The 26,531-nt window shown below is 39.9% G+C and overlaps 1 protein-coding gene and 1 pseudogene across 1 annotated transcript in view; one reads left to right on the forward strand and one right to left on the reverse strand.

Moving 5' to 3' along the window:
• Window positions 1–26,531, reverse strand: part of ICA1 (islet cell autoantigen 1) — a 132,923-nt gene that overhangs the window by 13,966 nt on the left and 92,426 nt on the right. Inside the window, exons 7-12 of the mRNA XM_006911940.3 lie at window positions 25,835–25,960; window positions 24,763–24,861; window positions 13,258–13,352; window positions 11,075–11,127; window positions 8,233–8,295; window positions 8,088–8,120 (exon numbers count right to left, since the gene is read on the reverse strand). Of these exons, the coding sequence (XP_006912002.2) occupies window positions 8,088–8,120; window positions 8,233–8,295; window positions 11,075–11,127; window positions 13,258–13,352; window positions 24,763–24,861; window positions 25,835–25,960 (469 nt within the window). The remainder of the gene's footprint in view (window positions 1–8,087; window positions 8,121–8,232; window positions 8,296–11,074; window positions 11,128–13,257; window positions 13,353–24,762; window positions 24,862–25,834; window positions 25,961–26,531) is intronic.
• Window positions 6,185–6,303, forward strand: LOC112479784 (annotated as a pseudogene).

The following is a 26,531-nucleotide window of genomic DNA, read 5'->3' on the forward strand; positions in this document are numbered from 1 at the left end:
TCCTGCTACCAGAAATCCTAGAACAAGCCCTTTCACTGAATTTTCTACATGTTTTGAAAACCAAAGGCTGATGGTTTTATCAGCTGTGGCATTGTTCTGGTATCTAATTGCCACTTGGAAACTGCAAGCGTTTTTGTTATATACATCATGAAGCGAAGGAACAATCATGATTTATATATTCTCTGAGCTACACTGGAATTCTGATACTCGATCTATTTTCAACCACAGTTTCTATAAAGATCTATAAAGATTGAGGGGATTTTCGATGTGCTGAGCAGACTGGCTGTAAATCAGGGAGTGGGGAGTCCAGTCACTCTCACATCGCTGTGGTTTATAAACAGTTGGCAAAATATCACTTTAATCAGACAACCGTCTAAATCTAAACATTCTCACTGTTTGTGTTACCAGAGAAATTTGCACTGAGACGTAGCCCGTAGGTGTGGCGATGAGAAGAGAGGAAAAATGCCATTTTATGAAACAGGCCTCCCAAGTCAGTTCTGTAGTAACGAGGGAGCATGAGAACCAGCGAGGCCTGTGTGCGCTGGGAGGGGAGGGCAGGTCGGGCGAGAGGGCCCGTCTCTGTGCGTAAAGGGAGGGACCTGGCTGTGACAGGATGTGACCATCAATATGCAGTTATGCATCCACCCTCCCTCTCTCGATCTCTCAGCATCACCCTTTTTACCTATCTGTACTTCCTCCTTTCAGCTGGGACTGAAATGCTCAAACCTTTTTTCTCATGGGTTGCTTTGTGGTATGACTGAAACCAGGTGATTGCTGAACCAAACCCGTTTTATTGGAACCCGTTCAAATTAATGTGTAGACCCTAGAGGAACAGATGACTTTAATTGAACACTGGAAGTTCCGGGCGTTCCTCCTGAAGCCATTTTCAAGTCCTCCGCTAGGTCAAACCCTGGGGGGAGGCGTCATTGCTTTCATCCAGATGTCAGTCCAGGGAAGGTCATGACTAACATTAGCAACAACAAATAATAAACTTTGAGGCTTCTAAAAATAACTGTGGACTGGAAAAGCTCTATCTTTGTTTTCACTGTTTAGGTTTTGTGCGATGGATGATATTTAGAGTCGATTCCTGAGGGTTTTGCTAACTTAGTATCACTTCCCCCCTCTCCTTCAGTGTTCTCGTTGGGGGACACCACTTAAGATGCCTCATCACCCTCATCCCAGGTGAACATGTGCCCTAAGCTGGCCATAGTCCTTCATTCCTCAGGCCACAGTGACTGACTCAGGGGTGGGCACATGCCAGAGGCTTCTCTGAGTTTGGGATATGGAAGCTGGACGGAAGAGGGTTCTTTTTCTTTGGGATTCCAAGTACTAAAGATGCAGTTTTGAGGCCCACAGTGATAGAGACAAACATAGAGAAAAACAGCATCAAAAGCTGGAGAATCCTGACCGTCTGAGCCCCTGGATCCAGCTTTGTGTGTCCTTAGTTACATGGCCCAATATCCAATATATTCTTTTCTTTTCTTTTTAAGTTTAAAGCTAAACTATTTAGAGAAGGGATCTGTTACTTTCTACCAAAAGATTCCTCACTAATATTGTATCCTATCAAACTCACACTTAGTAACAGAAATGAGAAAAAGGACTCGTGGTGAGGATGATCATATTGTCGAAAGCTATTTCTAAAGAATCTGAGATCTACCATTGAATTTGGCCTATTACTTAGTATCCTGGTGATTTAACAGTTAAAATAGGCTGCACTATGGACATTTTCTCTTTTAAGAGAACTTATTACTTAGCTAATAGCAATGAAACTGGCACTGACTTGAACCAGAAAACAGAGAAACCTCCCAATTATTGCCCTGATAATTAAGATGCTTGAGATTACTATACATAACTTGTAAGAAAAAATTACAAGCAGAAAAGGACAGGGTTAGGTCCGTAAACAGACAAGTTGAGACTTGAAAAATAACCCGTCTGTTGGCTCTTAGGAATCACGCTATCCTTTTAATTGGAAATAATTCAACTCAACTGTGAGAAAATGAGGACACACATGGAGATATGATAAGCTCTTTGAGAGAAGCCCTGGTAAGAGCTACAGAACTGGAGTCAGAGCTTCTGTCCAGAGGACGAGCAAATATTGCTCCTAAGTTATGACATCCTATCCTGCTTATCTTAAAGGATGAACGAAGGTTGTGGAGCTCTGAGGTGTCAAACCTACAAATGCTACACTAAGCCCCCTTTTCAAGATCTTGAAAGCTTCTCAGTCTCTGTGTTTAGTTTCATGTCACATAACCCGACCACAGACATTAACTACAAAAATAAAGGCCAACAGACATGACGTACTGAAATTCTCACCTCAGCCTCCAACTCTATGACCCTTCGTGATGCTCTTCCTTTCTAAGATTAGCCCTCCCTATGCTCGCCCCTTCCTTTTGGGAGCCTGCGTCATTCGGCCCCAGCATCTGCAGCCTTTCATTCTTCAAGGCTTCTTCTCCCTGACCTTAGAAGATGAGTGTACACTGTCAGTCTTCACTTGATACTGCCATCTCCTGTCACGTTCACCTTCGTGTTACTGCTCCGGTTTCTTCTACAGCCACACACTCTACTCTGCCACCACTCCTCTTTTGGCTTCCTGTAATCAAGTTCCTGCCCCCACCATACACTGAAGTGGCCTCTTGAAGGCTGCCCGTGAGGTCCTCATGGCCAGCCCCAACCCCCTTTTCTCAGGCCTCAACCTCAGTAGCACTTCGAACAGTTGCTCGCTTTGGGAATGACTCTCCTGAGTCTCTATGAAGTGGCTCTCTTGGATGTTCCCACAGCTTCTTGACAATACTTCCCCTGCTGCCTCTTCCTACTCCAGGTGCCCTTAAGGTCTCTTCCTAAGCCTTCAGATCTTCCTTTCTTAGTTCTCTGTAGAAGACCTTATTTATTCTCATGGTTCCAATCTCACTTGGGAAGATTCTCAAATTTCCATCTCCAATTCCAACTTTTTCTTTTTTTTAAATTCGGATGGCAAATTCCTTACCCAGGGACCTTTCAGCATTTGCCCACTGGTGAGCCTGCTGGCACTCCATAAAAGGCACCCTCTCCATGTATACCTTTGCTCAGCTCAGCTGCGAGATTACTACTCCCTTACTCAAAAGCCTTCAGTGGCTCTCTCTGACGACTGAGCAAAGTAACATTCCTTACAGTGGGATTCAGGACCTCTACAGTGAAGCTCTAATGCAGCCCTTTCATTAACACTGCCTCCAGGGAAGCCTACAGTTCGGCAAAACTCTTCCTCTTGCCAATTCTCAAACATGCTTTCCTGCCTTCCTGTCTGGGAACCTGCTGTACTTTCTCCCAATGAGATGCCCAAAGAGAAAACTCAGTCTTGACTGGAAGGGATCTTAGAGATTGTCTCCTCTAACTAACTCATTTTACAGATGAGGAAAAAGACACAAGCCCAAGGTCATATGATCTATTAGGTACAGACCTGGCTGAGGACCCCTGGCTCACAGGTCAAGATATTTCCTCAGGCAGCACACTGCTTTCACTTCAGAGCCTATTAAGGATCATCCCATATATAAACTAATATTTAAGCTTTTGTAGTTTGGAGGCTTTATAAGGTCAGATGACTCCACTGGCAGCCAGGCAAAGCTTGGCATGATGGCCGAGATAGCAGAATCACTCAGCATGTTTGCCCTGCATTGCCCAAGCATTCAAAAATAAAAACCCTATGCTCCTGGGAAAACGTTCCTTAGGAAAACTGATCCTGAACCAATGAGGCCTAACTGATTCTGACCCAGTGAGTTTTCAATGAGTGAAAACTGACATATAGAGGAAGCTCTCTTAAGTTCACAGAGTGTGGGTGACAGAAAGCTGATGTGGGAAACTGGTGGCAGCAATATTTTTGAAATCATACTGTTTCATGACTTCAGCATAAATTAGGAACACAAAAGGTGGAAACATAGACCAAAAATGAGAGCACAGGAAAATAGACAGATAAATGTCACATAAGTTACCTTCATCTCTGTGTGTGAAACAGGAAGACTGTTTCTTTGGTTTTCTCCCTGGTCCCCACTCTCGACATTATGACTAATTGTAAAGGCTGCACACTTGCAGCACACATGAAAAACCCCAAACACCGACACTACCCTCACATCACCCAAAAGAGAGTTTGGGGGGGAGGGGATGATGGGTAGGAAACCACCTCGCAAAAAAGTCTAACAAGAAAAATATTCTTCATTATCAAAGGCTCTGGTAACAAATTGTACTTGTTTGGAATTCAAGAATACTGCTTCTAAAAACTCCCTTCTAGTGAAAAAGACATAGACAATAACAAGAACAGATGGGGGAAATCCACTCCCACCCACTGTCTTGGAAACACACACACACACACACACACACACACACACACACACACACACAGAAAAGAAAAAAGAAAAATACCTCCCTTCTCCCCAAAACTCAACAGTGCTAGACCCTGAGTAGGTACTCCAAAAATCCTTTTGGGTGATCCCCCCTCCCACCCCCACTCCTCCATTTTAACATTAGATCTTAACGAGCAGCAATCTAACTGAGAAACTTGAGACCTGGGGCAGGGGAAAATCTACACAGAACACTACCGACTACATGGTGATCAAGAAAGAAGAGTATTTGGTTTTAAAAGTGTACCCCTATTTTATAGCAGTTCATTTGAGGATGCTAGGAGAGACAGAGATAAGGGAAGGTGTATGAGAAAAGGTAACGAGCTTAGTATTTGCTACATTGTGTGTGAGGAAGCAATTGGATTCCCTGTCAGCCATTCAGAACCCGCAGGAGAAGGTTCTGAATGACTAGCGAGGACCTGGGCACAGGGACAAAAATGCATATTATTGCTATGGACTAAAGGTTCTTACTCAGACCTATGGGAGCTACTGAATGAGCTTCTCAGTCATTCTGATGTTTGGCCAGAATTTAGAATCATAAGCCTGGAAGTAGTAAACAAAGAAGTAGCAGAAGATAAACATTTAAATCGTTAATATGGACAACTGAAAAATTTAAAAATTGGTTCAGTTAGTCTTGTCTTAGAGAGGGATCTTTTGAGTAAGGCCAAATGATGAGATTTAGGTGATGTGAATTCATCTAACGCTCTTTTGCTTAAACCACTCCTTTCTCTTCAGTTATCTGATGGATCTTTTTCTTTGCCCAGTTTAGTGGAACACAAAAACTTTCCATATGTTAGAATGCATGAATTGAGATTGAGATTGTTACATGTGGTCACGAGGTGATTTCAGAGCCACTCTCAAGTATCTCAGAATGTCACTTAGTTTCTTTTCCACTTAAAACGTTTTTATAAACTGGCCAAATTCTGGATTTCCATTATATTATCTATTTTGAGGGAGAAAACACACTTCATTATGACACTGAATCAGATTGATTTTCTGGGTGACAGCTCCTCTAGAACTGTCTCCTTGCTGTTGTCACGAGCATTGGGCTTTCTGATAATGCTCAGCCATGACCTAACGGGATTACCACTGGGCATGAACTGTCCCCCAAGCAGCAGGGTGCTAGAGTTTATCGCCCCCAGGACCCATAAAGTCAGCCATCCCTGGATTGAGCTCTTTTTATTTCTTGATTGTTTAATGTCCTGCATATCATAATCAGTGTTTTAATTCAGGATGTGGGCCTCCTGGCAGTTTTCTGAAGGGCACACATTTTGAAGTCAACTAACTGAGCATTCTTTTTTTCAGTCATCCCAAGTTCTCTGTGCACTGAGAATATTTTTAAACTCATGGCTGTGTTAATTTTTAAACTGATGCTATCCTAGGGGTTGCCAATGCAGAAGAGGTAGATAATGGGAAAGAAATTATGTGGCATTGCAGTTAACCGAGAAAATGTGTAGATCAATTTTTCCGCCTGAGAAAAAATACACATTTAGGGGAAGAGCACATTCATCTATCTTTAGAGTTAAACTGAGCTCTCAAAAAAAAAAAAAGAAAAGAAAAAAAAAAGGACATGAGCTGCTATTCTATGAAACAAGGACTGTGTAACTATAAACGAATATGGCAAAAGTTGTTTTAAATAAGTAGAAAGATATCAATCTTATTCCAATGTATCTTGGCACATGCTTTGGAGGAGGTTTATGAAAGTAAGCATGTAATTTGGACAGTAGTAGCATTTCTGATTTCATTCTATTAAGAAATGCATGATTACTGGGTTAGTGTTGCAGGTAGCATTATTACTAAATTAAAGAAGAACTCCAGTCTACGGTCATGCTACCCCGAACAACCCCGATCCTGTCTGATCTCGGAAGCTAAGCAAGGTCGGGCCCGGTTAGTACTTGGATGGGAGACCACCTAGGAAGACCAGGTGCTGTAGGCATAAAAAATAAAAAAATAAGGGATTGTAAACTGACAAGGTCCTTGCAATCTGTGAGGTCAACCAAAGGTTGCCTCACCTAAAAAAAATTAAAAAAAAGAAAAAGAAAAACTCTAAAACCAAAAACTTTTTTTTGTAAGAAAGAGAAACCTGAGAATGTAGACTCATATTTGCTTGTGTCTGTGTAAAAAACTGCTGGAAGGATACAGTGGGGGATGAGAAGAAAGGGGCGGGGTGCAGGAATGGGAGTGAGAGTTTTTTTACCATATATGTTTTATCATTTTGGTTTTTTGTACCAATGTAAATATACCACCTATTCAAAAATTGTTTTTTTAAAAAATAATACAATTAAATAGGAGATAATAAAATTAAAGAGCAGATTACACACAGAAGAGGTTGGGCATAGGAGAAATAACGATCTTCCCATTAAAAAGTTAAAGCATATGTATAATGATAAATACATTTGTTAAATGTTAAGATTTATTAAAACTAGATGATGAGTATCTAGTGCTTATTATATTACAACCTTTATCTCACCTATATAAATCTAAAATAGTTCCCCTTTCAAAAAATAATTTTTAAAAAACACCCTTTAGTCCATCAAAATATTCTATCTGTTAGCCACGAAAGACAAGTTTTTATGAAAATGGAGGCCAAGGAATGGCAACTTGCATTAACTATTTGATTACTTTTTATAACCTGGTATGATTTCAATATTTATAAATAAGTAGTCACTCTGATAAAATACACATGGACATTCATGAAGTAGTACACAGTGTACTATTTCTTATTCCTCTGTTTTTTAGATTTTCTTCATCTCTCACTCTTGGAATTAAGTCCAAATACAGCTCAGAATTAGTCAAGAAAGTCATGGGCTCTAGTTAACTGAAGCCCATAGGATCACCTTGGCTCATTCCTAGTCCTGTAAGAAACCTGAAAACTGCATGCTCGCCAGCCACCCAGGGCAGGGGGTACTCTAGCATATAGCTCAGAATCTCAAGGCTATTTTGGACTCCTGGTAAACCATTAGAAATAAACCCTTGGGAGCATGGAGAGCAAAGGTTATGACAAGGTTAAACATACCCAATTTCCTGGGATTACATAAGACTATGCATATCTCATACGAATCCATGATTCTGGATTCTCTTTTGGAGGGTTATTCAGTAAATGATTTTAGGTTTGGTGAACTTGGGTGTGGGACCTTGTCAGCAAACTCTCCTGCATTTAACTAAGGCTCAATTGAGATGCAGCATAGTATACCACCAGAACACTTCTAGTCCTACTATTTCAACCACTTACCATTGAAGAGTATTCCTATGTCAGAGACCATGAAGACCCTTTACATACATGATCTCCAATCCTGACAATAACCCAGCAAGACTGTTGGTATTGGTTTCATTTTACGAACAAGAATGACAAGGGCTGAGAGAATTTAAATATAAAGCAAATTACTCAAGGCCATTTAGGGTAGAACGAGTATTCAAATTCAGGTCTATCTGATTCTGAAAGCCATGTTTTTTCTACTGCGACACAAAACCTTTGACATCGTAACTTTTAGCTTTAGTTTGAACATTGTGAAATTAATTATACTAAGGATGACAGATCCACATGTAATAATTTGTGCCTGAGCATGTTTAAAGTAATTTATAAAGAAAAATGACAGTCACCTGAAAAATCTGCTTGGGAATGCAAAGCCATTCCAAAGATAAACACTGCATTTCCTGCATGCAAAAAGCAGTATTAAAAATTAAACAAATTGTAACCCCAAAGAAATGCATAAATCTTACCACCTTCCTCAGATTTCACGTTTAATAGTTCATCTATCGGTCCATTAGAGGAGGGGGAAGAAAACAAAATCGTGAGTTAGTTTCATTTTGTAAGGAGTTTGAGTCAAATTATTAAAATCGAGTTGTTTTCTTTAATCTAGATTACCTGAGCATGCATTGTGTGTAGAGCTTTTGTCTAAGGCAGATAAAACACCTTTTTCTTCTTCAGCTGTAAATATAATGTACGATCGGTTAGCACCAGTTCAGAATGGTGTGCATGTTCACATGCTCTTACAGTGTAAGGTAAACACACAGCTTCAGGCGGAAATGGCATCCACAAACGCACTCAGGCAGAAGCAGGGATCCTCGGATTACATTTTACTCAAGCTGGGGGCTCTCAGCTTTGTCTCTGCTTTGTTTGTTAGAAAAAATATGGCACTTATGTAACAATTCTCCTTCCATGGACACATGTGTGACATAAGTAATTGACTATTACTTGATGGTGCTAATGAACTTCAGCCATATAGGACTGGCTAAAAAAAAAAAAGAGTAGATTACTGAGTGAAAGAAGCGATCTGTAAATGCTACATACTGCATGACTCCAACTATATGACATTCTGGAAAAGGCAAAAAACTCTGGAGACAGTAAAAAGATCAGTGGTTGCCAGTTTGGAAGGAGGGGGGAAGAGATGACTAGGTAAAGCCACAGGAGGATTCTTACTTAGAATAGTAAAACTATTCTGTATGATACATGTCATTATATATTTGTCAAAACCCACAGACTGTACAACACCAACAGCAAACCTAATATAAACTATGAAATTTAGGTGATAAGATGTCAACGTTAGTTCATCAGTTATAACAAATGTACCACTCTGGTGGGGGATGTTGATAATGGGGGAGGCTGTGAGTGTGTAGAGGCAGGAGTTATATGGGAAATCTCTTTACCTTCTGCCCAATTTTTCTGGGAATCAAAAACTGCTCTAAACAATAAATGTGTGTTTGTGTGTGTTTCCGTGTATGCGTAAACACACACATACAGTAGAACAGCCTTAAAACTTGTTTTGTTCATATACATTAAACTTTCTGCAGATCACAGAATAAAAGATAACACTTTATTTTAATGGATTCCATTCTGTGTATATATAAAATAAGATGGTCAACATTTATAGTCTCAAAAAATTATGCAAATACTACAAGCAAGTGAACATACTACACAAAGAAAATTTGATACCCCTGTATCATCACATATTGCATGAATACATGATTTATGCAGATATGAAACTTGAATACAAATATAATAAACTAGAGTTTGCATTTTGTTAAGGAACTAAATTTTTCCTATTGGGTTATTTCGATTCTTAAAATATGATTTATTCTGTCGGTATCTAAGGGATACTGAGGCTGGAAGGTGTGGATCAGTATAGTCAGAGAACTCGTATGTGGCCAACAAGTTCAGGCTGGCCTGCTTCTCTGCCTTCTTCTGCCATTTGCTCCCTCCCTCATCCCCCTAGGACACTGTTCCTTTGACCTTCTCCTGGTCCTCCCTCACTCATCACCTTTGCCCACACTGTTTCTTTTGCTTTACCAGGTCTTGCAACAGCATTTGACTCAGCTAGTTCCCTGATCCCTCGAACAGGTGAGGTCTTCCTATCACATGTGTCCACAGCCCTTCTAGCTCTCGCCGAAGATGGAGTTGCCCGATACCTGTGTAATTCTTAGGTTACCACCTGTTTCCCCTTTTGACCGAAAGCCTCGTCCTGCAATAGTCTGAATATGTCTAGTGGACCCACTGTATGCTGAGAGCCCACCGCTGTGCCCGCCACAGAGATAACACTCAATAAACTTCTGTTAAACAAATAAACAAGTACGTAAGTGAAGCTGTACATACATGTACAGGTGATGTGAAGCCAAGCTAGAGAAGCAAAAAAGTGAGAGGTGGTTTTTTTTTTTTCCTGTTGAAAGGCAGATGGGGTTAAAGCAAATGAAGCAGTAAGTGGGAGAAGAATGAAGTAGGTGAGGGAAATGGTTGGAAAAGTAGGAGGAAAGACAAAAGGTAAGAGGGTGGAGGAAAAAGATGGAACAGAGGGCAGATTCTAGGGTCTAGTCTGCCTCTTTCTACCTCCCAGAAAGGGTGTCTGCTGCAGCAAAGCATGGAACAATGCAGAGGCAAATATGTACCCTGGGAGGGCCAGATTGAACGGAGAGTTGGAGTGATTTTAGTTCTCTTCACATCTCTCCTGCAAAACTTTTCCCTGAATCTCTGAGGATTTCCAGTCCCAATGAATAGCTCAGCATTACAGCATCTTAGTTCTACCCCAATTTACCATTCTCTCTAGTCCTTTATGAGAAGAAGAACCAATGAAAGAATGCGCAGCAATGGCGGGAGACAGGGATAGCTGACAGGCCCCTCATAGCCCATGGCATCATCTGTAAACGCTCTAACCCCTTTTTTGACCATGTGGGTTGGTATACCCGAGGGACCTGGTGTCATTCATTGCAGAACAGGCCCGGGAATCACCTGAAAGAGCAGTGTCCCCATCTGTTCCCAACAATAACCAACACCCACCCCACAACACAATGAAAACAAAACGCACCCAATATAATCATCTAATCTTATTAAAATTACCATCTACAGCCCGAACAGCAGTTAGACCTAGTAATCGTAATAGCAGAAATGTTATCATCTGTTGTAAAAGAAATAGCTCTCTGCCAAGTCTCAGTCATGGATGCTCCACTGACAGGCTACTGCCAAAGTGACTAACGGTGCTATTTTCTGGCTCAAAATATACAACCTCTCTCAATAACACTGCAGGGTTGACATCGTCGATCTATAAAAATTTAAAGCTGACGCTATAGGAAGCAAGTTAACATAGAATTTTCTCTGCTCTTTCTGAACAAAATTAGAAAAGAAGAAAGGCCTAAAGGGAGTTTGCCAAAAAAGATAATGAGTTGGCTGTTAAGCAGTAGTATTTCAGAAGCAATTCTAAATAAAAATCAAAACTTACTCTTAAAACTAGAGGATTCCTTGTGCTGGTTTTCTTCCTCTAATGAAATTAACCTTAAAATTAAAAAAAAAAAGTTTAGTAATCTGTTTCTGAAAATGTTATATTTATGATACAATATCAATAACTGCACTTATAACACACACACATGCACACACACACACAGACACATGGTGAATGTATAGTCACTTACAGGCCATACATTTTTACGAAGAAGAAACAAATTTGCTGGCTTTCTCCTGTACCAAGGCTGGTTAGCAGCATCTTAACATATGAATTGTTAAGATGTTAGCAGCATCTTAACATGTAAGGCACCTATTGTGTGAATATCTAGATGGGCAGTTAGATATAACTAATGCAGATATAACTAAGATACTTACAGTTATCACTTTTAAAAACATAGTTTAAAAATTAATGGACAAGCAGGTATTTATTCTGATTCCTGGTATTGTAGGAGAGACTACCTCAGGAGGCTAGTTAAATTACATATGGCTGAAAGTAGGATCAGTCTCAAATCCAGTCAACTGTCACCTACCCAGCTCTTACCACACATGGGTGAGATCGCGGCAGAGACACATTACTACCCTGAGACCCAGCTGGTGTCTCTGAACCTCCCTTCTCGCACGATGGTTCGCCTGCTCCTTCTGAACAAAATTCTTGCTAAATTTTCATTGTCTTTTTATACAGTTACTGGGTTACACTTTTTGAGTTTTTAAAAATAAAGTACTAAAATAAAGGAGAACTCCTAAATTAAAACTATTGGCCAATCTTGAGTGGTTCTCTTCTGAGTAAAGGCTAATCCTTTATTTTGATTCTAGTAACATATAAGATGAAAAGAAGGTGCCAGGACTCACCCCACACTCTGCCTCCTACTACACCAAGGCATGGGCCCCTTTCACCTGTCTGAGCCTCGCTTCCATCCTTCACACAACGGGGCAGTGCCTATGCTGATTGTGTGGAGGGTTACCATGAGCATGCACTGGGGTGACATAAATAAAGCACCTGGCATGGTACACAGTAAGTACTCACTAAATGGTAGCTAGCATTACCATCATTAGGAATGGATTAAACTGGTTCCCCCAATATCGTCAATTGTACTACACTGATACCACATTCTATTGTCTTCCTATAGTGAAAACTTGTCTTCCTTCTGCACTAAAGAAATTTTCTAGCTTTTGCTTTAAACAAAAAAGGGCTAATATTGGCACGAATATTTCTGTTGGTGTGTGTGTGTGTGTGTATATATATATATATATACACATACACACACACACATACATACATACATGTGTGTGTGTGTGTGTGTGTATGCACACACACACACATATATAGAAACAGTAAAAATATAAGGCTGTTTTGTCATAAGATTGTCATCTAAATTTTTGTGTGTGTGGAAAAGGAAAAGCAAATCATAAGGTGATCTATTTTGGTTTCCTAGGTTAGCCCATTCGAGATTAATGCCGTTCCTGCAGGCTATGACATCTTACTAGAAAAAGACATAGATTCGTATTTAAACTTTCGCCTTGCTATATGAGATTAGGAACCATGCACCGTATCTGTTGAAAGTTTCTTTCAGTATTTCAAATGACTGGAGGCGCCTTCTTTGTAAAGAGGCGAGAAATGAAGATGGAGCAGTCACTTCCTGTACTCAGAGCTGCTCTCTGCTTCACAGAGAACAGAAGGTCTGAAGATTAGAAAACAAAATGTCAAAACCCAACACTTTTGCATGATAACACCTAAGTACCATATGAATTATGAGGCAATTTCATAGGTTATTTCCTTCTTTGAGAGAAAAGCAGGGGGATTTCCTATCTAGGACAGGATCTTGTAAGTGATGGTAACAAAAGGACCAGATAGGGTCTAGAAAGCTGGGGCTGAGGCCACAAGATAGGGAGCCAGGCAGCCCTGTGACCACTGCCCTTTCCTGCCCCACTAAACTCCTCACAAGTGTGTCCCTTCTAAGTACCCCAGAAATGGGTCTCTTGTTGGGGTAAGTGAGTCCCAGTCTAGCAGGAATATGTGTTGGGGGAGGAACTGGTCTCAATTTTAATACATCCACTCTGAGAAGTGAGGGAGTAGAGCGATTACGCTGCAGCTGAGGCTCCAGCAGACTTGGCCAAGGAGGACTGTGCCACCCCTGCCTGCAAGAAGAAAGATTTTGCCAAGCGAAGTAGCCTGTGACTTACTGGCTCGGCTCCTCTGCTGCGGCCTCTGCACTCTCCTGCTGGGTGATCTTCCTTTCCTCCTTCTCAATCAGCTTTTTCATAGGGTCTTGTAAGCTCTGGATCATGAGCCGTAGACATTAAAAAGTAAAAAGAAAAAAAAAAAAAAAGAAAAGAACAAAAGGAAAAGAAAGATCATCAATAAAAATTTCAACTGCCTCTGGTCCCAACAACCAAATCTTAAATTAGAGATTTGGGGAGGTAACCTTGAACCAATCAAGTGGACAAGAATGAAATTTTATATGTTCTCAGACCCATCCAAGAAATACTAGCCTATAAAGTAGAGCTGTTTTGCCACTAGATTTATGTTTTCCCTTTTGTGATAAGTTATTCAAAAGAAGGCCTTTTGGCTATTGCTAACTTTATTTTTCATCTTTAACATGCAGCTAAGATAAACATTCTGTTCTGCTTACAGCCCACACACTGACAGAGTAGAAGCTTTTTCTCCTCCAAAGATGAGATAATCTCATTTTATTTTTAATTTTGTTTGCTACTTTGCAATCTAAAAACAGCTTTAAAAACAAGAGGAAACAAAACCCTTTTTTACAAAAACAGTGGCTTAACATATTCTGACAAGTTAACTCCCACGAGTGGACAAAGCAGGTACATCTAAATCTTTGTAGATTAAAAATGGGGGAGAGCCTTTTTATGGTACATAATTTCTTGAAGTTACTGTTTTCAAGGTTTATTAAGTATTTAAGAGAAGACTTTTTAAAAAGCAAGTGCCTAGAAACTGTACATCGGTGACAAAACCTGAAAAAGCAAAAACATTTCTATAACAACTGAATAATGAGTTATACAAAAAGATCTCTATTCCTGGCCCTAATTAAAATACAAATCTAAAATACAAAAGAAACATCTCGAGATGCTCATCCTGCTTATACCCTCAGAACTATTGAAGTCCATCCTTTGGGCCTTCACGTCTCTTTTCCCGCCTTCCTTCTTCCTATCTTTCTGGTATGATAACACGCACAGAAGAAGGCAATTACGTGTCATATGCCAACTCTGACTGAGTAGTGATGACTAACTGGAGGGCTGGATGAAGCAGTTTGGACGCTGAGTCTCAGCAGAGCAGAGCTATAATTGATTTTGGTGTCTGCCACGGATACCAGAGGGACACTGGTGTCACCCCTCCTAAGTGCCAGCTCTGTTTCACTCCCTGCACAGAATAATTTTTCCTGAAACATTCAAGCCATCACGTTACCCTTTTTCTCAAGAACCTATAGTAGTTCCTAACTTCTTTCCTTTCTGCCCAGTTTTAAAGATCTTTTAAAATATGATCCTACCTCACTCTCCCAGATCACATCCCACTAACCCCCAAGTGTGAGCTTTCCTTTCAGTTAGACCTGTCTCCTCGTGGTCTCCTATGTGCTACTTGTTCCTTTCCTATCTTTCTTCATTCTGCTTCTTAACCAAAAAAGCTCTCTCTACCTATCTGGCCACCCTCAAAAGTCCCATCGGTCTTTGCAAAGCCTGGATTAATTACCACGATTTTCCATAAAGCTTCGTGCAATAAGCATGCCAAGTTCAAGAAAGTCCTTCCATCTCGAAACTACATTTACAGTTTTATTAACATTTGATTATATCTATTCTGTATTATATTTTGTCTCTTAAAAATATTTTTTAAATCAGAAAAACAATAGAACCACATATAGAATGCTTGGAAATTTTAAAAAAGAAAAATTACTCATAATTCCATTTCTCCCAAAATAATGTTATTATTTTCATATATATCTTTTTCATACACAAATACTTACATACTGAGAATCCCTGTTGTGTATGTGTGCATATAAATATATGTATATATTTTATAAATAGTAGCTCTTAACCAATATAATTTGTGCAGGTAGTTCACAATCAATAACACTCCCTATTAGAGTGGAGAATGTACAAAAGATTTTATACATCTTAAACATTTAATACTGAATTAAAACATTTCAACATACATTTATTCGCCATTATTCTAATGTAGGGCCAAGGTTTTCTCATTGAATAGATGTCCTCCGATTGGAGATCTGAAGCATTTTCTTGCATAAAGCACACCCCTCAGGCATCGCCATCATTTTTAATGACTCCCTATTTCTGGACATTTAGATTAGTTCACTCAGTCAACAAACAGTTTTTGTGTCCCTAGCAAGTGCTAGGTGCCGTTCTGGTTGCTGGGGATACACCGGTGAACAAGAGAGACAAACTTATCAGCCAGAGAGGGGTCTCGGCAGAGAACTAAAATAGGGGGATAGAAAGTGATCGGGTCATAACTCCAGTTAACAGGACTATCCTCTCTTGGAAGTGACATTTCAGCTGAGAGTTAAATGAAATGAAGGAGCCAGCCATGTGCAGCTCAGGGACAGAGGAGGCCGCCAAGGGCACAGTCCTAAAGGTGGGAATAGCTTGGCTTGTTCGGGGAACAAAGAGAATGCCACTGGGGCTGCGGTATAGTGGGCAAGAGTACAAGACTTATGAGACTGGGATAAAGAGGTCAGCAGGGGTCACACAGGGAGAACATTCCTTTGCCCACATTCATCAATATTTAACATTTTGCCTCATTAGTTTCATCATATTCTTTTGCTCTTTTTGCCTCTCTAATGCATGCTAACTAAATGGAATTCACGATCCTTGGCTGGAAGGGAACATGCTATAAAGAACAACATTGGAACAAATGAGGCAGCTGGAAGATGGACTGTAGTCTAGATGTTCTTTTTTATTTTTATTTTTTAATTATATACTGCAAAGCATCTAGTGAAAGTTGGGCACGTGTGTATGTGCGTGTGCATGTGTATTTTGGAAATGTGCAACCTTAAGGAGGAGTTCGACAGATGTCAAGGACTTACTCTTTTCAACAGATCTGCCAATCACAGCATTTTATTCACACACACACACACACACACCCACACACACACAGTAGATCTGCCAATCACGGCATTTTATTCTCACACACACACACACACACCCCCACCCACCCCTTAGAGAAGTTTTACTCTCTGGTTAAAGTGAAGCCAGGAGTATTTTCAGCTGAGGTTCTATGGCTCCAACACTCACTTTTTGATTCTGTGACACTTGCCTAGGCCTCCTGGTTTGCTCAATTATCTTCTCATTGCATTTCCTTTTTATCAATCAGCACCAGGCAGGGCCAGGACATGCCTGCTCCCAGGCGGCCTGTCTAGCTGCCACAGCGCTTGCCTAAGCCCCCGAGATGCCCTTGACAGCTCCATGGTTATCATCCCTTCTGTCTCCAGCCTGACCTCCCCTCATAACCACACTTGAACAGCTCTCAGACAATCCCTTTGTAATGTAAACCACTCCTTCCTTCTTTTCAACCCCTTCCCCTGTTGGGCCATTAGCAGGGACTCAATTGTTGGCTCCCTGTCACCACAATCACAGTTAAGTCATTATTGTGCTTCACCAACAGAATGGCTGCGGTTTCAATTGCTACTTTAATTTATTAATAATTCCTGTGACAATCGTTCCTCTCTTCCTTCTGTTACCATTGTCCCTTTAATAATTTGGCTATAGCCGCTCAAAAGAGATGCTAAATATGTACTTGTTGGTTGATAAATTAATGTACACAAGGTTAAACTGCAAAAGTTAGAGCTCCTTAGCTAGGAGATTCAAAGGGTCAGGAGACTAATATGAAAAGGTTTATGAAACCACAAGGAAAAATAATATTGAGCACATGTACTTGTTTATTAAATAGAATTTTAAACCGAGGGGAATTGTGTGTGTGTGTATGCACACACACACACATATATCAGCTTTACTGAAATATAAGTCATAGACCTAGAATTCACCTATTTAAAGCACACCATCCCCCCCCCAAAAAGGTATAACATTCACTGGTTTTTAGTATAGTCACAGAGTTGTGCAACCATTACCACAATCGATTTTAGAACATTTTCCAAGAGGCATCTCTTAAAGTAAGAATGAGTTTTAGATCAAACTAAGCTACATACTCCTCTATATAGCAAGGAAAAACCCCCAAACCAACACATATGGAACTCGTTTCTTACAAAGATGATATACATGGAAGGGATAAAGAGGCTTAGGGGAACTCCAAAACATCATGGAGGACAAATCATGTTCTCTTTCCTCCCTAAAAATTAGTTCCTAGATGTGACTGTCAGATATAGGATATTCGACATGGTGGACTGCTGCTCTCTCCAAGGCTTGGTTAAAAGGCACAACTGGGGCCTGGGGGAGAGGCGAATTCTTAGATTAAAGTCCACAACTCAGCTGAAAACACTTAACCCTATAGCATCGTGTAAGTCAGAGGTGACAGCATTTTCTGTGTGACATGAACACCTGCTCCGGCAAAATGAATCTAAGAAGGCTGGCTGACAGTACAGATGAGGCAGCCATCAGACGGAACTATTCTGAATCACTGGCTGATGAAAGCCACATTCAAATCCATGTCCAGAAACAAAATGTCAAAGCATTCTGTTTCTAAACCCTAAACCCACTAGGTCTTTCATTAAAATTGCTTGCGAATATGGCAATACAGCATCCTATAAAACTGAAAAGTTCTCTGTGGAGGAAAAAATGTTTTTTAGACCAAGTAACCTTTCTCTGTTAAGGCTGCACTGACATGCTAATAGTTTCCATCGATCCTTAAATGGTTTCAGGAAGCACACAAGGTATAAGATTAGCGTGACAGAGGAAACTCACAGTCTGAGCTTGCAAAAGTGTCTTAGGAGACAGGTTAATGTAATAATGGGAGTTACTACTTCCAATACAAGGAAAATAAAAAGCAAGAGTAACATTCATCTGAATGAATGCAAAACTACCCAGCAAAACAAATTTCACAGACAAAAGGCCTGGAGCCATCCCTAATATATGACCTACTTTTGATAACTGGATAACATTTTCTCTAATCTTTGTGATATTTAATTTTCTTATGCTACTTTCTATTAATTATACTGTATGTATATGAAGGAGCCAAATATTATCTATAAAAGGAAATGAAAGTGCTCAACATAGTGAGGCCTGTTAAAAGATGCTGGATTCAGTTGGGTGTATGTGTATATGTTTGTGTTTATATAATTGGTAGCACATGAGGAATAAAAAGCAGAGGACATGATGATGTGTATAAACCACTCAATTCATGGATTTGAGCACATGCAGTTATAAATTCATAAAGAACACTATTAATCCAGGACCAGAGGTACTTCAATTGTAATATCAAACAAAACAGTTAAAGAGTAAAGTTAGAGAAAAACGAACACAATCATAAATAAGATATATAATCGTCTTCTTTAAAATAAGATGGAAAATCGGTACTGGGAAGGCATCACAGTGTCCTGGAAAAAGACAGACTTTGGAGATAGATCACATACTGCTGTGACGTGGAAATAATCTTCATTCCTCAGGGGGGCCTCTGTTTATCCATCTGAACAGTGGAGCTAATGACAAGTGTATCTTTCTGGGGACACTGTGAGGATTAACTGAGACAATGCTTCTGCAAAGTATTAGGCTCATGGTAAACACTCAAAATGTGCTTTCATATCAATAGCTTTTAAGATCTAAAAAAAGTTAGAGTCCTATGGGCTCATCCTGTGTTAGGCACTGAATGTTTTACGCACAAAACCCAGAAAAACACTGTGTTCCCGATTTCCTGACATGGAAATGAAGACAGAGAAGTGAAGTGGCTTGCGTAAGGCCATTCAACCACGAACAGAAGCAACATTAGAAACCAGGTCTTTAATATTCTAGGACTAGTTGAGAAATAGTATCGAATAGCCGAGCCAAGGACGTTTACTGAACTCCCTTTCACGTGATGTGCCAGGAGATGGAGAGGACTTCGTTCCAAATTCTGAAGGAAGAATCATAGGTTCCTAGGTATCAGAGGGACTGACATAAAAGACACTTTTCACCTACAAGCAAACACTTCAAAGTGTTATTTTTAATTAAAAGTTTACAGTACAGCTGTACTTTTTAAAGGCGGCACTTCTGCTTTCTCCTGCTCTCCTGCCTCACGGCCAGAATTGCCACCTGGAAGAACTGCCACATGGCAGAGTGGAAAAAGCATGAGCACACCTGTTCCCAGACCTACCACATTCTGGGTATGTGGCCTTAGGCAGCTTACTAGACCTTTCTGAGCTTCAGTTTCCTCACTGAAACATGGAAACAAGAACAAGTATGCCCGCCTTCCCAAGCTTATTTCGAGGATTAACTAAAATATATGCACTTCACTTTCTACACGTCGATGCTGAACCTAACAGTATTATTAATGAGACAGCACCCAACCTTGGTACTTTAGAGTCACACATAACACGGCCATCTCTCCTAGGCATTACCACACCTCACCTTAGCAGAGTGCCTGGCTATAAAGTAACTACCTACGGGAACAATAATTTTTTCCTTTCCCCTCAGATGAAGAGTCAGGGGATGGGAAGAGGTGGGAGATGGAGAATTCGCTGTTGTAATGAGGGCCTGAGCTACCAGCTGCCCAGAAGAACAAATATCAGTCGTTATAAGGGATGAATGAACTGATAACCAGCCACACTCTGGCTTGTCCACCTAAGATTTCAGTAGTGGTTGTGGTTAGTTCCTCTCCCCTACCCCTACCACCGTCCACTTCCAGTGACCTGGATGCATCCCAATTTGCTGTTTGCAGGGATCTGGCCTGGAGCAGCTTGGGGGGTAAAAAAAAAAAACCATTCTGCTACATGCTGTGTAAAGTAACGACACTGAGAGAAAACTTGAAAGTCTGAAAGGATATTCTGGATGCTCGCCATGAGTAATTGCCATGTTGGGACTGGCAACTAAAATAGCATTGCAGAGATATTTACCCAATTTTCATAAAAACTATTATGGCTTTATTTTCAAAGCAAGTAACTACAGAGCCATGTGGCTTGTCGGTAAATGTTCAAGTGATTAACTGAGAAATGTGGAGGTGGGTGGAAGAAGGCTGTTAGGCATATGAATTTGAGAAAAACAAAATTGAGAAAAACAAAATTTAGACAAAGATGTTTTTTGAATTGTGAAAGCTAAAAAAGCATTTTGGTCTCCAGAATGATGTTCCATATAACAGTGCTGTCTTAGACCCCAGGAGAGAAAGGAGGGAACATGGGCACATCTGTTTCAGTGGTTATTTTTGAACATGCTCAGAGTTAGGTTTTCAAATTCAGGTTTCCTTAGAGTTAGAAACCTGGCACAGACTGAGAACTAGCTGCAAAGCCAAACTGCATTTTTAGAATAAGCCCTGTTGTAGGGGCGGGAAGCTCTCCTTGCTTGTAGGCCTGCCCCGCCCTCTCATGTCTCTGTGGGAATTACATGAGCCCACACTGGCATGCAGGGGGGTAAAGGATGGGGCTGGGAATAGAGCTGGCAGAGCATCTGTGGGAGTCAGGAAGGGAGTGGGTTAGGTCACCTGGGTGAGGTCTGAGACACCTCCTTCCTATCCCATTGCTATTCATAGCCTTGCTTGTGAAACTCACTGCAAAACTAATCATCCAGAGTAAAAAACGGTGTTTAAGAAAGTAATAACTTAAGCTGGGCTACAAAACCTTGTCTACCTCAATAAATGCTTCTTTACTGATACTGTCAATGCCTACCTTCTGGATCCATCAGAGAATCTGTGACCAGTCCATCCCGATCTCCCCCACCATGGCGCTACTGGCGCCACCACCGTGGCTGCCACCCTTACTGCCACCACTACCTCTCAACCACCATTGCCACCACCAGCACCATACAGCTGGAGAATGGCAGACTTGGACTTGAGGCTAGGTCTGACTGGCTCCCAAGTTTGCGATCTGACATACTATGCTTTATCCCGTGTCCAGAGTCAGAAACCCGCCTTTCCTTCCAAAAACACTGGAATGAGCACATCACAGGATTACACTTTGCTAGCAGCCATTTTCATTAAATATAGCCATTCTGATCTCTTTAAAAACACAAATGCAGAAGGACATGCCTTCTCTCCAAGTTCTGAATGAGCGTGTCCACTTCTTCAAAGGAGCCAACGCTCACTTCTCTATATAGACATCTAACTCAACCACGTCCCAGCATGCCAGACAGGGACGAAAAAGCCATTGATACAAATAGAATTTTAGATTTTCCAGGGAAAAGCCACTTGACTCCTGAGGGCTTTTTCTTTTTTTTTTTTTTCTTTCCTCATGTCTGTTCCATGGGGAAATATATAAGTAAATGACATCCTGGAAAGATGAAGCAAACATGACCACATCTGAGGGTTGGTAATTTAAGATGAGTACTGCTTTCCTACAGTCAGCATTTCATTTAGTTTTTTAAAAAGTGCTTTATACTCTTAGTCTAAATTACTTTCTCTAAAAAAGTGACAGTGCTTTTAAGATAGCTAGTAACATTCCATTCCTATCCCCATGACTTGATAATTTCTACCATGTGAAAGACATTTCCAGATGATTTAGAAATGGTATAAAATTAACACAAGCAAAATATATATGCTTAGTAGCATTTTAATGAATCAATAAATATTTATTGTTTGAAAATATGAGATTACAGCATTGCTTTTTTTATTGGAAACCACAAAAGATAGTCTTTCTACTTTAAATTGAGCTGTTACGATTATTAGATTAAAAAATTGTGCAATATTAAATTTCAACGCTAAATTTTCCAAAAAGTTAAAACCCTACAAAAATCTACCTATCGTAAATTAAAATGATGAAGGAATATGTCACTAAAAGTAGAATAATATCAGGAGTGAATGAAAAAGCTATTGTCACATAAAACGTGACCAGGAAATATTCACAAAATTTAAAAATAGTGACTTGTATATTTTTCAAGTTGTAAAAAGTGGAGACAATTCACTTTTATAACAAAACTATTTCAAAAAAGAACTATACATATTTTCCAGAGAAAGGTTCATTAAAAATAAAACTTGAACTTCTGGGGCATGAGCTATATCCCTGTAATTTTGCAGCAAAAGACTCATTCCTCCAAACAGGATGCACCAATTGTTTAACACATTAATTATCATCCTTCATCAAGCATAAAACTAACAGTCAGGAAATACAGCTGCAGTGGCACAATTACCAACACACTTAGAATACACCCTGCAGCAAAGAAAACAAATGGGTTGCTTTTCATTAACAGAGCTTGGCAAACCTCTCCAAAGAAAATGTTTTCTTTCCAGCTAGAGTCCCAAAAGGCATTTAAGGGGCTATTTGCTTAGGTAAATCCAGAGAACAAATAAATCGTAAAAGTATTTAAATTTCAAAATATCAATTATCAATATACAGTGCCATTCAGAAGATTGTATGCATTAAAAGATGACTTGATCAAATCAAAATCTTTCAAATATAAGGCAAGTATATAAAAAATATATTAGTGCAAGAGGGTTGGTAAGTCAGGTAATATGCTCATACTTGATGCTGATACATAAGGTGTTAATGGTTTTCATTTTTATGTTTCATGACATATAATATGATATGCAATGTGCCTCTACCTATGAGATGACGGGCTGTGTAATAACAGGATTCTGTTATGTAGATTTGAGTCCATATAAAGAAAATAAAGAGCTACTAGCTTGAGATTCTAATATAACATGTCATAATTGAAAGTTTAGATGGATAACATTCAAGAGAGGTAATAAAAGCATAGTTTATTTGGTTGATTTCTGGACACAGTATTCCTGATATTACTGTAATCATATCACACCTTAACAGAGGTATTACTCCTACTGAGTTTGTATTACATCAAATCATAAACTGTTACTTAAATCATAATCTAAGGAGAGCTCTGGGGGTGTAAAAGGCAATGAAGAGTCATCTGCCCAAAATATTTGTAATTATGTCCTAAACCATTGCCATCAAACTTTCACTAAATTCTCTACCCAGAAACTATCGAACATAATCAGCTTGATCCTCTCTGCAGGATAAATTAAATATCATGGCAAAAATTAAGGAGCCATATTTTCCTCAGCACAGGAGGCCACGGGTACACATAAGGATTCTTCCATTCCTGTGGCACAACTTTAATTTCCTATTGTAGTTTATATGCAATTAACTCAAACCTGAGCTTCTTTTAAATTTTACTTGGGGTAGGCACCATTTCATCTCCCACCTAGCCGATTTGTGCTATGCAAAGTCGCCTTTCAAAAGACAATCTTTGAAGTTGTATTTATAATAAAATAAGATCTGACGCACATTATGCCCTAAAACTCTCTGTCTTATCAAAGAATAATCCATGGGATTCTGCTCAGGCTTTTGTAAAAAAATGTGACTAGTGTGAGTTACACTATTTTATTCAGTCTGCCTTGGTCAGGATAGCTGCTTTAAGGCACTGAAAGCAGCAGTAAATCACAGGGAAGGAATGCAGCCCTGACCGAGGACAGTAACATGGTCGAGGTGACGAGGAAGGCTGTGGGTTCACTGTGTGTGCAACAGTTGGCTGGACAAAGGAGGACACATAAGAAATGAAAGGTCCCTCCCTTGACATAGTCCAGTTAACAGACCAAAAAAGGTCTCATTCTGAATCCATTCATGCAACATGTCAGCGAGCAAGTGACCGGATGACAGCGGGATTATGAAAAACAGACCTCATGGCCAGGTGTCCTGTCTGTTAATCAGGTCAGCGGCAGCACAAGGTGAGCGGACTATCTTGGGGTTTAAGACTTTTATTTATAGGGCTGCGGTCTTAAAGGGTTTCTGTCTTAGTGTTTTTGTAGATGCAGTGACATTACAAATATCTCAAAGTCAAAGAGGTGTTTAATGGCAAAAAAAAAAAAAAGAAAAAAGCTTTTTATGTTCTTTTAAGTAAGGTGATGAGACACGAATTGCCTGAAGAATTAGAAGGAGGGTCATTTCCAGGTGAACTTTAGTTCTTTCCTGGTCTTTTCCTTTCAAAGACGTGACCCAGAAACCCAGTGTTCCCTCTCACCATTCTTGAAATCCTTTTGGGACCCAAATCACTTCTTTATCTTGACATGCGCTTATCCTCAGCAACGTCAGAGAATAAAATGATTTCACTTGCAGTGGCAACACTAAGAATCAGACATTTTGCTTGATTCCCTTTTGAGTTGAGAAATCATTGAGTTGAATGTTTTTTAAATTAAAGAATATTAGTTATTTTATGGAAAAATCCAATTCTATATTGGATGATACAGAATAAAATGTTATTTGTTAGAAGTAAGGGAGGAAAAATACCTTCTCAGGTGAGCCTATCTGAATTTAATAACTAAAAAGTAACGAAGCATACAATCTTCTCTTTAGCAATGTCAAACAAGTATTTTAAAGCAGCAGGCCTCATCATTAGGCTGGAGTTCACTGCAATTCATCTGTCAGTAACATATACTCCAAGATTCGACCTTTGTACTTATATCGTTGTGGCTTACTGTAGCATTGAATATTGATGCAGTAAAACAAGACCTTACTGGGGGCACAGTTCTCTGACATTTGGAGCCTCGTAGAATAATGATGCTTGCTGCCATGGACACTGTGATATAAACAAAACTTTACCATTCATGAGGTTTTCTAATGGCCTCTCTAGTGTTCATACCTTTAACGTAGTGAATTCGTATGGCTGATAACCTTTGAAGCTCTCATGGATGGCTGCCATAGTGTGAGATGTTTTCTCCCAGAAATGAAGCAAAGTGGTCTATAAAGAGAGACAGTAACGCGATTAATGTTTTGAATGCCCAGTTCTAGTCATGGGCCCCAGGGAAGTGTGCCCATCCGTGGCTTTTATGATTCCAACACATCGATGCAGGCTTGCTTCCCATTATGCACCTATTTATTCCCTGTATTTCAGCCGAACCAACGTCTGTCTTGTTTCCCTAAACACTGTCTCTCATGGCTTAGGCACTCCACCACCTGGGACATTCTCCTTGTTCCAGATCCAGACTCTAAAACCCAGGGCTAATCATTAACAATATACTTTTGTGATCTCTTAACTGATTCAGTTTCTCCCTCTTAAACCTTCACTGAATTTTGTAGAATTTATTTCACTGAGCACACCCTATTCTCTCCTTGAGGTATAGAAAATAGAGTCAGACTTTACTGTCTCTGAATTTCTTCCTAAACTTTAAGTTCTTCGAGCACAGGGAATCTGTTCTTATTCATTTTGATATTCCTTACAACACTAGAGTTTGGCCTCCCACACTCGGTTGATGCTCAGTGATACTGCTGATGGATACGAGTGCTAACCAGAGGTTGGCAGGAGACAAAAACAAGTTCATTAAATTATGACAACCTGATGAGTAAGTGACTGTGCCATGAGAAGTACAGGCGACAATGCTAAGTGAGTTCAGAGGAGGCTCTCTGAAGGATGTGACAGAGTTCGGTACATAAAACAGAGTGGAATTTGGGAAGGTATGAATGGAGGGGGAAGGCATTCAGGCAGAAAGCACCACCTAAGCAAATGCAGGGAAGTGAGAAATTACAGTGCATGGACAGGGAATAGCTAATGTTCGGTTTGACTGAACTGTAGTCTAATAGAAGGAAGAGACGTAGGAAATAAGTTATCAGAACTTCATAATGTCCAACCCATAGTTATAGTTCAAAACACCATTTTTCTGTAACCTAAATCTCTTAACATTCTTGGTTCATTGTAACAAACATCACTTTGTTACCTGGTATGTTGCTAGCATATGAGATAAGAGATTGCATCTGCTTGCTCCAAGAAGATCCACCTTTTGACACACGTCCATCTTCAATTTGTCAAAGCTTTTTTTGGCAAGGCGTACTTGTGTTTGTACCTATGAAAGTAAAAGGAATCTTTGAACCACACAAACTCTTAAGTAGTTAAAATTTGCCAGTGAGAAAAGACCAATAGTAGACTTATCTCTTTCACATAAGAAAACACCTTCGAAAATTCCAGGTGAGCAAGAAGATCCTACAACGTCCATCCTTTATCTCTAAAGGACCTAAATGACAGCATTGCATATCACGATTTTATAGCCAACTTACCATCCTACTTATATTTTTCTCAGTCGAATGTTAGACTTCCTCTCCTCTCAAGGCATTCACAAACTGACTATAGTGAACAGAAGTCTGGAAACATGCAGGATGGCAAAGGAATAACCTCTGTCCTCTTGTTTTCCTATAGTTCTTGGAAGCTGGCTTCCCTTAATGTTAACATCTTATATAACATGGCACATTTGCTAAAAATTAGAAATGAATACAATCCTATTAACTCAACAACAGACGCTGGATTTTTCCAACTTTTGTCCTTTTTCTCTGTCCCAAGGTCCAATCTAGGATACCACAAGAGGAAACTGTGACACAGCTTAAAACACTATCTCCACTGATAAACTCAACTTTTTTTTT

The sequence above is a fragment of the Pteropus alecto genome, unplaced genomic scaffold (genome assembly GCF_000325575.1).
Source record: "Pteropus alecto unplaced genomic scaffold, ASM32557v1 scaffold21, whole genome shotgun sequence".
In the NCBI taxonomy this organism is placed as follows: Eukaryota; Metazoa; Chordata; class Mammalia; order Chiroptera; family Pteropodidae; genus Pteropus; species Pteropus alecto.